At 39.3% G+C, this 15,934-nt stretch overlaps 2 protein-coding genes and 1 long non-coding RNA gene across 6 annotated transcripts in view; 1 reads left to right on the top strand and 2 right to left on the bottom strand.

The window, feature by feature from the left end:
* Positions 1-2,493, bottom strand: part of cmah (cytidine monophospho-N-acetylneuraminic acid hydroxylase) — a 39,393-nt gene extending 36,900 nt beyond the window's left edge. The window contains exon 1 of one of the 2 annotated variants that reach the window (XM_082168414.1): positions 2,123-2,493. The gene's annotated coding sequence lies outside the window, so the exon portion shown is untranslated. The remainder of the gene's footprint in view (positions 1-2,122) is intronic. The other variant, XM_082168413.1, reaches the window with a different exon arrangement.
* A 1,987-nt stretch (positions 2,494-4,480) lies between these two features.
* Positions 4,481-15,934, top strand: part of LOC309497982 (uncharacterized protein) — a 70,594-nt gene continuing 59,140 nt past the window's right edge. Inside the window, exon 1 of one of the 3 annotated variants that reach the window (XM_082168466.1) lies at positions 4,481-5,164. In XM_082168466.1, coding sequence (XP_082024592.1) covers positions 5,128-5,164 — 37 coding nt within the window. In that variant the 5' untranslated portion in view covers positions 4,481-5,127. The remainder of the gene's footprint in view (positions 5,165-15,934) is intronic. The other 2 variants (XM_082168465.1, XM_082168464.1) reach the window with 2 other exon arrangements.
* Positions 5,820-11,297, bottom strand: LOC309498000. The gene is made up of 2 exons (XR_014205794.1): positions 7,215-11,297; positions 5,820-6,864 (listed from the first exon to the last, which is right to left on the bottom strand). It is a non-coding gene; the product is annotated as an uncharacterized lncRNA (long non-coding RNA).

The raw sequence follows: 15,934 nt of genomic DNA on the forward strand, positions 1-15,934 counted from the left end.
AGACTTAGGTCTTATATGTGACATTTTTTTTTTTCTTTTTTTTTTTAAATCGCAATTGTATATAGCGTATTTATCATGCTGCAAACGTTTTAAAGTATCTTGAAAAATTACTTTTAAAAGTATCCTAAGCCGTGTCTGTTTTGTCATTGCTCATTTTATGTAGTGGTATCCCCTCCATGGGATTAAAATGTGTGTGTGTGTGTGTGTGTGCGCACAGGTGAAAGCTAGGTTGACTTTCTGGTTGCATATTTATCATTTTTTTGCAGTTGATGACTGGTTCTAGTTGTTGTCTTTTTGTCAGTATTTTTTTGGATAATTTCCAGTTCGCGAATCGGTGTTCTCCTTGGGGGAAATTAATTAGTAAAAAGTCCCCGGGTGAGATTCCAGGGTGGATGAGTTCCTTTAATTTCAATATTTATTAAGCTGACGGGGTATAACGAACTACACGAGTCATTTTTGGGAACATTTGTACTTTTAAGAGTAGATTTAAATGTGGGTACTTTTATTTTAACTCGAGTAGCCTACATTTCTAATGAAAAAAAGAGAAAAGACTCTCGTTACTTTATTTTAATGCAATAAATAACAACATATAATGATAACAAGCGCGCGCTGTCTCTTTTGGAGCGATGCCCCATTCACAAATGAATCACTCCTTAGAGTCGATTCCGTTCAAAGACTCGATCTAACTATTTTGCAAAACTGTAAATTGGTTCTCGAATCAGTTTGAATGGTTTGTTCAGTTCCCTGCACGCACTGAATCGTCTTAAGCGGGAATTAAAGAACATTGGATGAAGTGGAAGACATATAGTCAATTGAAAGCAAATCTGCAGCGTAGGCTATTGTTTGCAGCTCATCTCTTTATCAGCTGAACATCTGCGTATGCATGTCAGCATCATTCATGTGAACGATTCCACAGGTAGGTACAGCTATGCGATTTCATTTCATACAGGCAATACATTTTACAAACAGATCATTACGCAAAGTAGGCTACACAATATCACTACTGCAAAGTATGACATTACCAGTTTTTGGACATATAGCTTAATTTATAGGCTACATTAAATAAGACAACCAGCAGTTTAAATGCGCTTGCAGAAATATACATTTGATTACATTTTGGAGAGCATATATGCGATCATGGCAGTTGATCGTGGTTTGAGTTCAGATATCAGCGGATGTCAGCGGTCGGTCATGAGGGCGAGGCGAGCACTGTGAACCGTTCTCACGACACTTTCTCTTTCGGGTGTCAGTGCGTGCGTTTACATTCCTGAACGCAAAACTCCGCAGGTTCTCTTTATTTTGACATTGTCTAATAATTCATATTGTCTAATAGAGATGATAACTTTTTCTTGAGTAAATATTTCATCAAGTAGCCTACTTTTACTTTAGTAGCCTACAGTTTTTGGATACTTAACCCACCTCCGAACATTTAAGCACATTAGAAAATAATAATTATTATAATGTAGTAATTAATTATAATGTATTAAAATTAGAATGCAACCACATTTGAGCAAAATAATTTGCATAAAATTCCAAAACAGGCAAATCTGAACATTGGATAAAGCTAGGTTCAAAATAATAATAAAAAATAGGTAAAAAAAAGACAGTTAAATATTTTTACAGAGGGCGATTTTAAATATCTGTTTTTATCAATCCATAAATAAGAAAATACTGTCAACAGCCAGAAAAAAAATATTTTCACCATATTTTAAGGAATAAACTTAAATATATATATTCAAATAATATATAGCCTATACAAATTCCTTTTTAAAACCCTTCCGTAAAAACGTAATACAACTGTAAGTTTGGTGAATGTAAAGCTGCTAAACTGGAGATTTCTGACTCAAATCTCACAGCATTTAAAGGTATTAAAATTGAAATCTACAGATGTAAATACATAAAGTGTGATAAAATAAACACTTAAAAGTGTATTTTAGGTGATTTCTTTCCACTAGTCTGAAAGGTTGGAAGCAAAATCTCAAAATTGACCAGTGCATGAATAAAACAATGGTTTTGCTGGTTATTTCTTGGCTAAAGTTTTCAAATACTCTTCAAATTATAACAAATAAAAGATTTGAATAATTTCACAGTTTTTTTATATACAAATATGGTGGAAAATTACCTTTGTTGAGTCTTGAATGAGTTGAGTGGCTTCTATCAGTTTAGAGAGACTTTGTGCTGCAGCCCATGAACGTTCGAGGTCTTTATCAGACCGTTTCAGGAACAGGGCGCAACCATCACGTCACATGCAAGACTTTTTTCATTTGTCAGTGCACTGACATGAGCACAGAAATTGCTCATTGAGTAAAGCAAATTAAGCAACATTAAATACACACTTTAATACAAATTCAAGTATTAAACATTTATGTCACCATATATGCTGAAAGTAGAAGATGAGATATAATGGCCTCATACAGCTCTACTGCCCGTCTGTCATTTTCCACTGATAGGCCTATCTTTGAAGTTTATCAGATACCATTAATTACACAATAGGTGATCGCGCCTTTCGATAGCTGGTCCTGGGTTATGGAATAACTTTCTGCTTGCCATCTGCTCTGTCCCCACTTTGCCTTCTTTTAATGCATATGTTTGCAAATATATTTAATTCAAGATTTTAAAGTACAACATAATTCGAGAATTTATTCTGATTCAAGGGGAATCAGAATGCCAAATCCTGACTGGGCGAGAGGAGGAGCTGGGGAGGGAGGAGGGTAATTCGCTCCTGAGAAACCCGATAGCTGCTGATAACACTGAAGGAGCTTATTTATGTAGTGATAGGCGTCGTATTCATATAGGTAAGGGTTTCTCAAACTCGGTCCTGGAGGGCCACTATCCTGCACAGTTTAGCGCAAACACACCTGAGCAAGCTAATCAATGTCTTCAGGATCACTAGAAACTCACAGCTAGGTGTGTTTGATCAGGGTTGGAGCTAAACTGTGCAGGACAGTGGCCCTCCAGGACCGAGTTTGAGGAACCCTGCTATAGGTAGATGTGGATCAGCTGAGAGTCAGCTGATGCGAGCTTGACTAACATGACCTGCCAGAACTAACGCTACGTTTAAGTATAATCAACTAGACTTTCTTGTTCTGTTCCTGAATAGGCCTGTTCAATTTAAAGTATTTGTTGTGGAGTGAGGGGAACTAAAATAGCTATGTTTCTCTGTTTTTATAACTTTTCTAAACATTTCGCGTTATTTACCGGTATAAGGCAAGGCAAGGCAAGGCAAGGCAAGGCAAGTTTATTTATATAGCACATGTCATACACAATGGCAATTCAAAGTGCTTTACATAGAAGAAATTAAAATAATGAAAAGAAATAAGAATAATTAAAACAGTTTAGAAAAATAAAATAAAATACAGTACTTTTAAAAAATAAAAAAAGAATATTATTATAGATCTTTCCTTCAAAGGATTCCCTTAAGACTTAAATCTTTCAACCTTCTTTTAACCTTCAATCTTCTTACGACTTCCATCTATCAACTTTCCTTTAACTTTCTTTTCTCCCTCATTTACTCACACGTTCTTTTCACTTTCTTTAGCACTTTAGCACTGCGTTCACATTCTTTCTCAGACGAAAACTTTAATATCGTCATTTAAATACTGTTCTACTTTCAAACCCACATTAATACACGTCACTTTCACCTTATCACCTTCTGAGTGGGCATTTACAGTTACGGGCTAAATGCCCTGCTGACATAGGAGAAATTAAAATAATTAAAAGAAATAAGAATAATTAAAACAGTTTAGAAAAATAGAGTAAAATACAGTACAGTACAAACAGTCGGACGAACAGCGGCACAGTGCTCATTCAGTAAATGCACAGCTAAACAGAAGTGTTTTGAGTCTGGATTTGAATGTGACCACTGTAGGAGCACATCTGATCTCTTCTGGAAGCTGGTTCCAGCTGCGGCTGGCATAATAGCTAAAAGCAGACTCGCCATGTTTAGAGTGAACCTTTGGTATTTCTAGCTGATATGATCCTAATGATCTGAGTGATCTGTTGGGTTTATATTCAGTAATGTATTGAGGTCCTAGGCCATTGAATGATTTATATACCAGTAATAATACTTTAAAATCAATCCTAAATCTAACTGGGAGCCAGTGTAAAGACCTGAGGACTGGTGTGATATGTTCATATTTTCTGGTTCTGCTCAGAATCCTAGCGGCAGCGTTCTGTATGAGCTGCAACTGTCTTATGGTCTTTTTGGGAAGGCCAGTGAGGAGTCCATTACAATAATCCACCCTGCTGGTGATATAAGCCTATTTCTGAAAGTAATATTGAGACTTAGGTCTTATATGTGACATCTTTTTTTTTTTTTTTTTTTTTTTTTAAATCGCAATTGTATATAGCGTATTTATCATGCTGCAAACGTTTTAAAGTATCTTGAAAAATTACTTTTAAAAGTATCCTAAGCCGTGTCTGTTTTGTCATTGCTCATTTTATGTAGTGTGTGTGTGCGCACAGGTGAAAGCTAGGGTGACTTTCTGGTTGCATATTTATCATTTTTTTGCAGTTGATGACTGGTTTCTAGTTGTTGTCTTTTTGTCAGTATTTTTTTGGATAATTTCCAGTTCGCGAACCTTTTTCTGCTTGGGGGAAATGAATTAGTAAAAAGTCCCCGGGTGAGATTCCAGGGTGGATGAGTTCCTTTAATTTCAATATTTATTAAGCTGACGGGGTATAACGAACTACACGAGTCATTTTTGGGAACATTTGTACTTTTAAGAGTAGATTTAAATGTGGGTACTTTTATTTTAACTCGAGTAGCCTACATTTCTAATGAAAAAAAGAGAAAAGACTCTCGTTACTTTATTTTAATGCAATAAATAACAACATATAATGATAACAAGCGCGCGCTGTCTCTTTTGGAGCGATGCCCCATTCACAAATGAATCACTCCGTCCTTAGAGTCGATTCCGTTCAAAGACTCTATCTAACTATTTTGCAAAACTGTGTAAATTGGTTCTCGAATCAGTTTGAATGGTTTGTTCAGTTCCCTGCACGCACTGAATCGTCTTAAGCGGGAATTAAAGAACATTGGATGAAGTGGAAGACATATAGTCAATTGAAAGCAAATCTGCAGCGTATTTTTTGCAGCTCATCTCTTTATCAGCTGAACATCTGCGTATGCATGTCAGCATCATTCATGTGAACGATTCCACAGGTAGGTACAGCTATGCGATTTCATTTCATACAGGCAATACATTTTACAAACAGATCATTACGCAAAGTAGGCTACACAATATCACTACTGCAAAGTATGACATTACCAGTTTTTGGACATATAGCTTAATTTATAGGCTACATTAAATAAGACAACCAGCAGTTTAAATGCGCTTGCAGAAATATACATTTGATTACATTTTGGAGAGCATATATGCGATCATGGCAGTTGATCGTGGTTTGAGTTCAGATATCAGCGGATGTCAGCGGTCGGTCATGAGGGCGAGGCGAGCACTGTGAACCGTTCTCACGACACTTTCTCTTTCGGGTGTCAGTGCGTGCGTTTACATTCCTGAACGCAAAACTCCGCAGGGGTTTTTCTTGAGTAAATATTTCATCAAGTAGCCTACTTTTACTTTAGTAGCCTACAGTTTTTGGATACTTAACCCACCTCCGAACATTTAAGCACATTAGAAAATAATAATTATTATAATGTAGTAATTAATTATAATGTATTAAAATTAGAATGCAACCACATTTGAGCAAAATAATTTGCATAAAATTCCAAAACAGGCAAATCTGAACATTGGATAAAGCTAGGTTCAAAATAATAATAAAAAATAGGTCAAAAAAAGACAGTTAAATATTTTTACAGAGGCGATTTTAAATATCTGTTTTTATCAATCCATAAATAAGAAAATACTGTCAACAGCCAGAAAAAAAATATTTTCACCATATTTTAAGGAATAAACTTAAATATATATATTCAAATAATATATAGCCTATACAAATTCCTTTTTAAAACCCTTCCGTAAAAACGTAATACAACTGTAAGTTTGGTGAATGTAAAGCTGCTAAACTGGAGATTTCTGACTCAAATCTCACAGCATTTAAAGGTATTAAAATTGAAATCTACAGATGTAAATACATAAAGTGTGATAAAATAAACACTTAAAAGTGTATTTTAGGTGATTTCTTTCCACTAGTCTGAAAGGTTGGAAGCAAAATCTCAAAATTGACCAGTGCATGAATAAAACAATGGTTTTGCTGGTTATTTCTTGGCTAAAGTTTTCAAATACTCTTCAAATTATAACAAATAAAAGATTTGAATAATTTCACAGTTTTTTTATATACAAATATGGTGGAAAATTACCTTTGTTGAGTCTTGAATGAGTTGAGTGGCTTCTATCAGTTTAGAGAGACTTTGTGCTGCAGCCCATGAACGTTCGAGGTCTTTATCAGACCGTTTCAGGAACAGGGCGCAACCATCACGTCACATGCAAGACTTTTTTCATTTGTCAGTGCACTGACATGAGCACAGAAATTGCTCATTGAGTAAAGCAAATTAAGCAACATTAAATACACACTTTAATACAAATTCAAGTATTAAACATTTATGTCACCATATATGCTGAAAGTAGAAGATGAGATATAATGGCCTCATACAGCACTACTGCCCGTCTGTAATTTTCCACTGATAAGCCTATCTTTGAAGTTTATCAGATACCATTAATTACACAATAGGTGATCGCGCCTTTTCGATAGCTGGTCCTGGGTTATGGAATAACTTTCTGCTTGCCATCTGCTCTGTCCCCACTTTGCCTTCTTTTAACCCTTTGGTGTTCTTCGGGGTCTTTTTAACCCGCAAATGACTTTTGCTGAATTTTAAAAAAATGTTCTCTTTGTCCAAATGGCATGAAACTTTGTACCGCTCTCAACCCTTTCTAGATCTACACTTTTTTTTTTATTGTAATGATATCTGTTTTTATGAAAATGGAAAAAAAAAATTGTCCATTAGACCCATTAGACCCCACATTTTTTGTCCATTAGACCCGGTAGACCCCACATAGAAAATGGACAAAATTCATCATCAAAATCAGAAACAACAACGCAGAACACAGAAATGAAGTGGCACGCTTCAGTGCTAACAGTGCTAAAAACATTCACAATGCAAAATTATCATGCCCACGCGCACACGCTCACGCGCACACACACACACACACACACACACACACACACACACACACACACACACACACACACACACACACACACACACACACACACACACACACACACAGAGGAATATATTTGTGAGACTATAAAAACTGCTCTCTTATAATTTGTCACATAAAATAGTCCAAAATGCGTAACCACCACAAAAATTTATTTGGTGACACTGACACATCGACAATGTGAGCAATCACACACACACACACACACACACATACATACACACACACACACACACACACACACACACACACACACACACACACACACTCTCAAACACACACACACACACAGAGAGAGAGAGAGACAAAAGTTATTGCTTTATTTGCTCATTTGTTATGCTGTTCAGTTCAGTCATTGCATTTTGATGTCCACTCAGAAAAATAATCTGTTGAACGAACTTAATTAAATTAAGGAAAGCTTTTCCACTAAATTGAATTACATTTTTCCAACAAAATCGAATTAGTTTGAAATAATTTGTTGTAATCTTGTTGTTAAATTTATTTAGTCATTCCTGCTAGATAAAGTTTTGTCAGGTTAACTACATTTAGTTTTTGTCCTGCCTAAAATCACCAACATTATAATTTTAGCTAATTTGACTCTACGGTCACTTCTAATGATAGACACTACTAGTGTTCAATTGAATTAAAACCATTTTTTACATAGTAATATAATATTAAATATTACTTGTGCAGGTATGCGAGTGAGGTTTACACTAGTGTATACTGAGTCCACAGCCTAAACACAGTTGCCACTCTTCTGCATAATGGTAACCACAAAATTCAAAAACATTACAGAAAGTCCTCTAAGTTTCTAACATAACTGAACATTAAACACTAACATTAACTAACAACATCTTTCCATTTACTGAAAAACACATAAAATAACACTTTTTCCCTAAATTGACCCTCTTAATGCAGTCCCTTGCAAAGCATGCTGGGAACTACAGATCCACTGCCCAGTTAGATGTCAACAACAATGATTCATGTAGTTTTCACACAAATGAATTAGGTTGATTGAACACAATTCAATTAAGTTGTGACAATATTAAACAATCGTGTTACTTTTGCTTATTTTAATTAATTATTTTAACAAGAGGCCAACATTTATTTTTGAGTGACATCCGGTTAAGACGAACGAAAAATATTCATGTTGACTCAATTAAAAAAATTACATTGATTACATTTAATGAAATTAAGCTGGAATCATTTCTATGAAGGGTTGTGTCGTATATGCTCATTTTAATTAAAATTTTAGCTAAAATCATTTTTTTTGTACTCAGTATATAATATAACTGTTCATATCTGTTCTGTTACAGTTAGTAACTGAAGTGTAGATTACATTTGTACAATTATATGAAAAAAAGAAGATTGAAATGAATGATAAACTCTAAAAACTCAACTTTTATCTTTTTCAGGTTTGATTCTAATCATAAAGTAAAATTATTGGGGGGAGAAATTCAGTACAAAAAATTATAAACTTTGACAAAAAAAAAGTCATTTTTATTGTTAGAATTGTGATTTCATAATATTTAGATATGAATCCAACTGGAAAAACTTGTGAAAAGATATCTTTCAGTTAGTCAAATAGCATATAGTGGAGCACTACTAATAATAGCACTAGAGCCATCTAGTGGCTAAAATGATAATGTTTTACTTTTAAAACTACATTTTCCAAAATATGGGCAAATATTTTTCACTAAACCATGTAAAATTATCCATGTTATCCCCATAAATGAAATTGAGAAATTTGGGTATTTTATTAAGTGAATTTTCCATAAAAAGCTGTTTTTGTATAAAAACCTATTTAAAAGAATTTTTTTTTAATGTATTTTATATCATAAATCCTCCAAAAACTGCAATAATGTGGAGTAAAAACATTAATAAACAGAGTCAAATTACATTTGTTAAAAAAACAAAACAATTATTCTGTTACAAAATTACATGTTGTTGCCTGGGGTCTCTGGAGACCCCAAAGATCACTAGTGTCACCCCAAATGAAGAATATCAGAGCGTTAAAACGGCTTTGAACAAGCACTTTTATAGCTTGGCGTTTGACTCTGACTCGGGTGAGAACTAAATATAAATTTTATGTTGTTGCGATTTGTATTCTCTGTGTTTGGTTTTATCGATGGCTTTGTACAGCCCTTTGGGCTGCACTTGAGGCAGTAGAAATGTTCTTTATAAAAAAAAAACTAAATATTGTGCAATACTTTGAATGCATCTCGTGTGTACGTTTCATTTTCATTACATGATATCATGTCAGAGAGACTTTGTGGCAGACATATCAGAGCAAGTCTTGTGGAAGTGGTAATCACATTTAAGAAGACTTTTTAATTTAACACTTTAAAGGAACACGCCGTCTTTTTTGGACTTTAGCTTATTCACCGTATCCCCCAGAGATAGATAAGTCCATACAAACCTGTAAGAAAAAATGATGTGGACGTCGAAGATCTCAAAAATGAAGTTTATTCGTCTTTTCTGTGATACTATTTACATATTACTGAGATTGGAAGGAATTGTCTCTATGATAAATAAGCTCTTTTAAGAGAAGGAACATTTAAATGTATATATTGGAGTGGAAGTTAGATCAGAGCAGACTATAATTTCTTATAGACCCCCCTTTGATGCTCTTGGCCCAAAAGAAGCATCACATCCACTCCCTTTTCATAGATAACACCTCCCTTCCCTATTGGGCAGGTGCCCAGTGGCGGTGAAGCCCTGCCTTAGGTTGTCCCCCTCTGGCCACCGGAGAATCTTACCCGTCTTTGGGTCGACACCTCATGCACACTGGTTACAGTTCTACTTCACTTGAGCAGAATTATCATAGGTTGTATTGTTAAGAAAAAAAAATCATTTTTTTAAATTTATTTTTATATTTCTTGGTTTTGAAAGAGGCAATCAAGAACCATCACATACAACGGGAACGTCCAATATTGATCATAGAACTATCTGACGTTTCAACATGGAACACATACAGCATAACACAATGCACTGACAGATAATAAGGACGATACATACACAAACAACAGTTTTAAAGGTAACATCCCAAAGTAAACCAGTATAGGCAATAGCCAAGTCCCCATCATGCATTTGTTCTGTCAACACCTTGTCTTTTCCCTCAAGACCTTGTTGAGCTTTCACAATGTGGCTATCTTTCCTTTGCATCAATGATATTAACATATTGGCTAATTTTGGTAACTCAAATTCAGGGATATTTTCCAAAAAACTTGTTCCTCTGAACTGGGTGACATTGCTTGTTGTGTAACATTTACATAAGGAAAGTAATAATTTCCTATAGACCATGTTGACTCTAATGTCATACAAAATGAGGTTGCATTGATTGGACAAAATGTCTGATTATCATTAACATAGATGGAGAAATGATTCAGAGTTGTTGTAATAGAATACCCTTCTATCAAGAGGGTAGGGGACCTGCACGCTTTCTCGGTAGACGAATCATGCCTGGAATTCGGGCCGGCTGACTCTCAGGTGACACTGAGACCTCGGCCCGTATATGTGCCGATAGTTCCCACTACTCCCTTTCGAGATCAAGTGGTGAACTTGCAAGCGCTGCCCCTGGAGGAGACAGACTCAACCGTAGCTTTTCTCTGTCCAGTCCGCGCCTTACGGACTTATCTGGACAGAACGCAAAGCTTTAGAACCTCAGATCAGCTCTTCATCTGTTTCGGAGGCCTGCAGAAAGGGAAGGCAGTCTCTAAGCAAAGGCTGGCCCACTGGATAGTGGATGCCATCATCTTAGCATACGATACCCAAGGTGTACCTTGTCCTCCAGGGTTGCATGCCCACTCCACCCGGAGTGTTGCTGCTTCCTGGGCGCTGGCGCAGGGTGCCTCGCTGGCAGATGTTTGTAGAGCTGCGGGTTGGGCGACACCTAATACGTTTGCTAGGTTTTATAGCTTACGTGTTGAGCCAGTAGCTTCTCAGGTGCTCTCTTCAAATAGAGGGCACCCTTGAGTCAAGCACGCTCATGTCGGCTTGTTTCCGCACGCAAGATTGGGGCAGAACTGCTCTTCACAACCGTGGAGCGAATGCCAGCGAATCTGGGTGGGTGCTGGTGGAACTGAATCGTGGAGCCGTGTTTAATGGTGCTCAGGAGCCAGCTGGACGGTCTGCAGAGGTCTTTCCAGGCTTGCAGAAACCGTACCAGGGGGGCTCGTGGCACCACTGACGTACCAGGAGGAGGGCAGCGAAGTGGAGGGCAGGGACCCAGCCCGGAGGGCCCTAAGGCGGTCCGGAGGGGGGGTCTGTGTACGTAGCACACGAACCTGCCTCCACTTGGTGGCATTGAGTACGGGAGGAGGCAAACCTGGGTCCTTGAACCGAACTCGTCTGCCAACTGGCGACACAAGAGAGGATTGAGGCAGGCCAGACTGATCTGGGGTGTCTGATAATCTGAACCTCTTGAAACCCAGGGTTGAGAATTCCTGTCCCTTTGGCGATTCGGAAACCACTGTATTCCAGAGAGACAATGGTGGAACAACAACCACCAGAGAAACTTCCGTCCCCAACCCTGGGTGGCCTGTATCAGGGACGCTTACTCTTGCCTCCTGGACTGGCAAGATCTGACACAGATTGGGCAGCCTGCCTACGGCTAGCTTTTTGCTGAGGCCCAAGCTGTGGTGGGGGCCTAACAGGCTGAGCTGCCTTAGGGGGGCGCCCTTGGTGACGTGCTTGTGGAGTGACTGCTAGCGGCGACGGGGTGAGAGGCTCAGCAGGCTGTCGCGGCAGGGTGTGTCGGGCTTCCTCCACCTGCGACTGAGCTACAGAAGGCTGTTGGGCACCACCCACTGTAGCGTCGCCGAACAACCCCGTCTGGGAAATTGGGGAGTCCAGGATCCGAACCTTGTCTGCATCCTCCATATCAACCAGACCGAGCCAATGATCGCGCTGCTGAACCACCAGAGTGGATATTGCCAGACTGATCGCGCAGGTTGCCACACTTGTGCTCCGAAGAGCCAAGTCGTTGCCTTACAGAGCTCACCCATGAGCTGACAGTCTGGCCTACCCTTTTGCACGTCCTGGAGTGTTTTAGCCTGAAAAAGCTGTAACAAGGCCAAGGCGTGCATAGAGGTGGCGGCTTGCCCACAGGCTCCATAAGCCGTGTCTGACAAAGCAGACAACGACTCCAGAGCCTGTGAGGGGAAACACGGTTCTCCAGAGCCGGATGAAGCGGCCGCCGGACACAGGTGTGCCAGAACAGACCGCTCCACCGGAGGGATCGCCGTATAACCACTCGTCGCGCCGCACTCAAGGGTAGCGAGGGGGGAGGAGCCATCCTGGTCACTTAAGGCAGTGAAGGGTGTCTTCCATGACCTGGTTACCAATGGAACGTCTAATTCACCCATTACAGATGAATCAGTGTGCTCAACACTAGAATCTAGTATCGATGTGAAGGAGTTGTGATGAGTCCACGGGGAATAATCTCTGGGCGGAGCCTCAAACACAACTCTGCGATCACCTGACTCACACCACCGCGAGGGAGTGGCACAGAATCAGGGACTCTACATTCGCGAGCGAACGAGAGTCTAGATCTCAACACCGAGATGGTGCATATTTTCTGTGTGAAAATATGCCTATCCACAAAAGCTGCCTCAGCGTGTTGTATGCCCAAACACGCGACACAGAAATTGTGACTATCACAGAGGGCTGGAACGACCACATCCAGCAGCGCACAGGTGGAAAGACATCCTTCTTCCGGAGAAGAAAGATGAAAAACTCACCCGTGTTTACTTCGATTGGAATAACGCCCTTCACCAGTGCTGGAGCACAAAGGGATGTCTGCGGCGCACTCACTTTCCTCGGCCTTAAACCGACCGTCAGCCAACCAGTTGCTGTGAGAACAGCAGTTAAGAGATTCAGAAGCTCGCGATCACTGCTCCCACACGCTGTAACTTCAGCACTGGGAGAGCTTCCAACAGAAGTGCCGACACACACAGGCTTGTTATTAAAGTACACTTTCAGAGATATCGACATAACAACCGATCGGCTCCGAAGCGAAAAGAATGAATGGTGGGTGCATCCACTTCCCTGTTATACCCGCGCTGCAAAGCTCATTTGGCTTAATTTGTATACTATATCGAAGACATCTGGCTCCCTGGCGTGATCCCATCAAGTCGGTACGATCGATTAAGTCGAACGTTACCTGACTGAAAGGGAACAATATTTCAGTCCAAACCATTTCATAATGACCTCAGTAAAAAGAGTAGATGGAACTTTACCTGCCAATACTTCTTCCAAGATATGGGTGATTTCCTGATGTTTGATGGAAGCAAACTGTGCACAATATAGTTGTTCCTGCATACTGTTAAAAGCTTTTTTTGTCTGTTGGGCTATGATTGATAGCGCGGATGCAATAGTGTGAACATCCTGAACAGTTTCTTTTTCTTCATTTAGACCTTCTTGCAAATACGCATCAATTTGTAAAACCTGTTGTCCGACGAGAGCTTTGAGTTTAAGCTCATTCCGCTTCAGTTCCTGCGCACTTATCCAGTTGGATATGCCTAAACCTGTTCCAGTGGCTCCAAGCATATTGTCTACAAATCCTAATAGCTTCCGTCCAGTAGGGGCTTCTCTGAGATGACATTTTGGTGGTTCCCCTGGTGACTGATTTGTCGGAGAGTGAATTGGTACAGCGCTATGGTACCTCAGGAAAGCTGTAGTTAGAAGGTCTTTATACATCTCTGTCACGCTTTCTCCACGACATCGTGCATCCATGTCTGTAGACCACGCTGTTAGGTTTATTAGGACTGGAACACTCCAGAAGAAGGTGCTGATTGCTGCTCTGGACACTCCTGCATCATCACCATCACTGGGAGGACTACAGCCACGATATAACACCACATCTTTATTTCTCTTGGTTGGGGTTCTGAAAAATACATGCAAACAGAAAGAGTTACCCTTAGTATACATTTTGTTGTATCTCTGATTGAGCCCAATTTGTTGAGCAGCTTGGTGATACATAGCTGTTAACGATTTACACAGATTCTTAAGGAATGTTTCTGTTGTCCATCCTTCAATCATAGGTTTGGGAACTTCAAATAAAAGGTGTTCCGGTAATCTCATTTTCCTCCCTGTCAATAATTCATGGGGACTAAAACCTGTACTTTTGTGAACAATCCCTCTAACTGACATCAATATGCTTGGAAGGTTTTGTGCCTGTAAAGTGGGTGCCTCTATCAATTTCTAAACTCAGAGGAAGGCCAAATCTACAGTAAATTTGTTCCCAAAGTACACGTGCTGTGGCAGAAGCTGTATCAGACTTGATTGGAAAAGCCTCAATCCATTTGATAAATGTGTCAACAATCACTAGAATATATTATGTATCCACCTTTAGCCGCAGGTAGAGGACCAATATAATCAATCTGAAGGTTTGTCCAGGAGCCTTCAGTAAGGCATGTCGGTCTTAAACAGCCCTTCTTTTTAACCCCTGAGGGATTCATTTGGGCACACGTTAAACAATTTGCACAATACTCTTTCACATCCTTATCCATGCATGGCCACCAAAACATGTTCCCTATCCTGTCCTTCACCTTTGTTACACCTAAGTGTCCCCCTTGATTGTGGATATGATACAAAATATCACTCCGCAATCTTGTAGGTGGAATCCACACTGGAGTGTCACCATTTCTGTACAGTAATATATCATCATGAATTATCAACTGTGCATCATGTGGTGCAAATGGACCATCTAAAATAGATTGATAATTTCTTTTCAGTCTAATTACTTCTGTTATCAAAGGATCACTCTTTTGGGCACTTTTCAAATCGACTGGTTCTTTGGGAGTGATAGCTGCAATTGATTCTTGTTCAGTAATAACTGAAAATGTTGTTCCTTCCATAGCTGCTTTCTTTGCTAATTCATCAACTATCAAATTTCCATCCCCATGTTTGTCTGTTCCTTTCTTCTGGTGAGCTTTAACTTTCAACACTGCAATCTTATGATCGCTATCCTTAGCAAATGACCACAATGCTTGTATCGGGCCACAATGAACTAGAGGTTGTCCATCGGCACTGTTAAAACCCCTCTTCTGAGTCTGGGATAACCTCTAATGTCTGTAATACAGCTGTAACCTCTGCTTTCTGAGCTGAAAAATGAGATGGGCATTTATACAGAAAATGTCCTCGATCAGAATGAATTACAAAACCTGTATGGTACTTCCCATCTTGCCAAAACCTGGAACCATCAACATACACATCAACAGCTCCCTCAATAGCTTTTACCTCAAAGACACTCTCAGAGGATGGAATGTGTTAATCTTCACAAGTGTGTGGATCACCTTCATACAGAAGTGTTCGGGGCAGCATGGAGTTAGGTTTGTAGACATTTTTTTAATTTTTGGAACCTAAATCTTACGTCCATCTGCCTAGTCTAGCACTAGATACTCCCTTCACTTTTCCATTTAAGAGAAGCTGCAAAGGAGTGTGTGGCGTATGCCGTGTCACTTCATTGAAACCATAAATGTATTCAAAATGTGACATTGCCCAGTGAACGGAAAAAAGATGTCTTGTACAGGAATCAAATGCTTTTTCAACAGGGTAAAGTACTCGAGACGCATAAGCAATAGGACGCAAATTTCCTTGCACATCCTGCAGGAGGACAGTCGAAAGGGTTTCCTCTGTTACAGCTGTCTGCAAAATAAACGGTTGTGTTCTATCTGGATTGTGAAGGGCTTGAGCTTTTATTAGGGCTGCTTTCAATTTTTCAAATGCTGTCTGATGCTCCGGACCGCAATCGA

Source organism: Leuciscus leuciscus (genome assembly GCF_965113295.1).
Source record: "Leuciscus leuciscus genome assembly, chromosome: 4".
Lineage (NCBI taxonomy): Eukaryota > Metazoa > Chordata > Actinopteri > Cypriniformes > Leuciscidae > Leuciscus > Leuciscus leuciscus.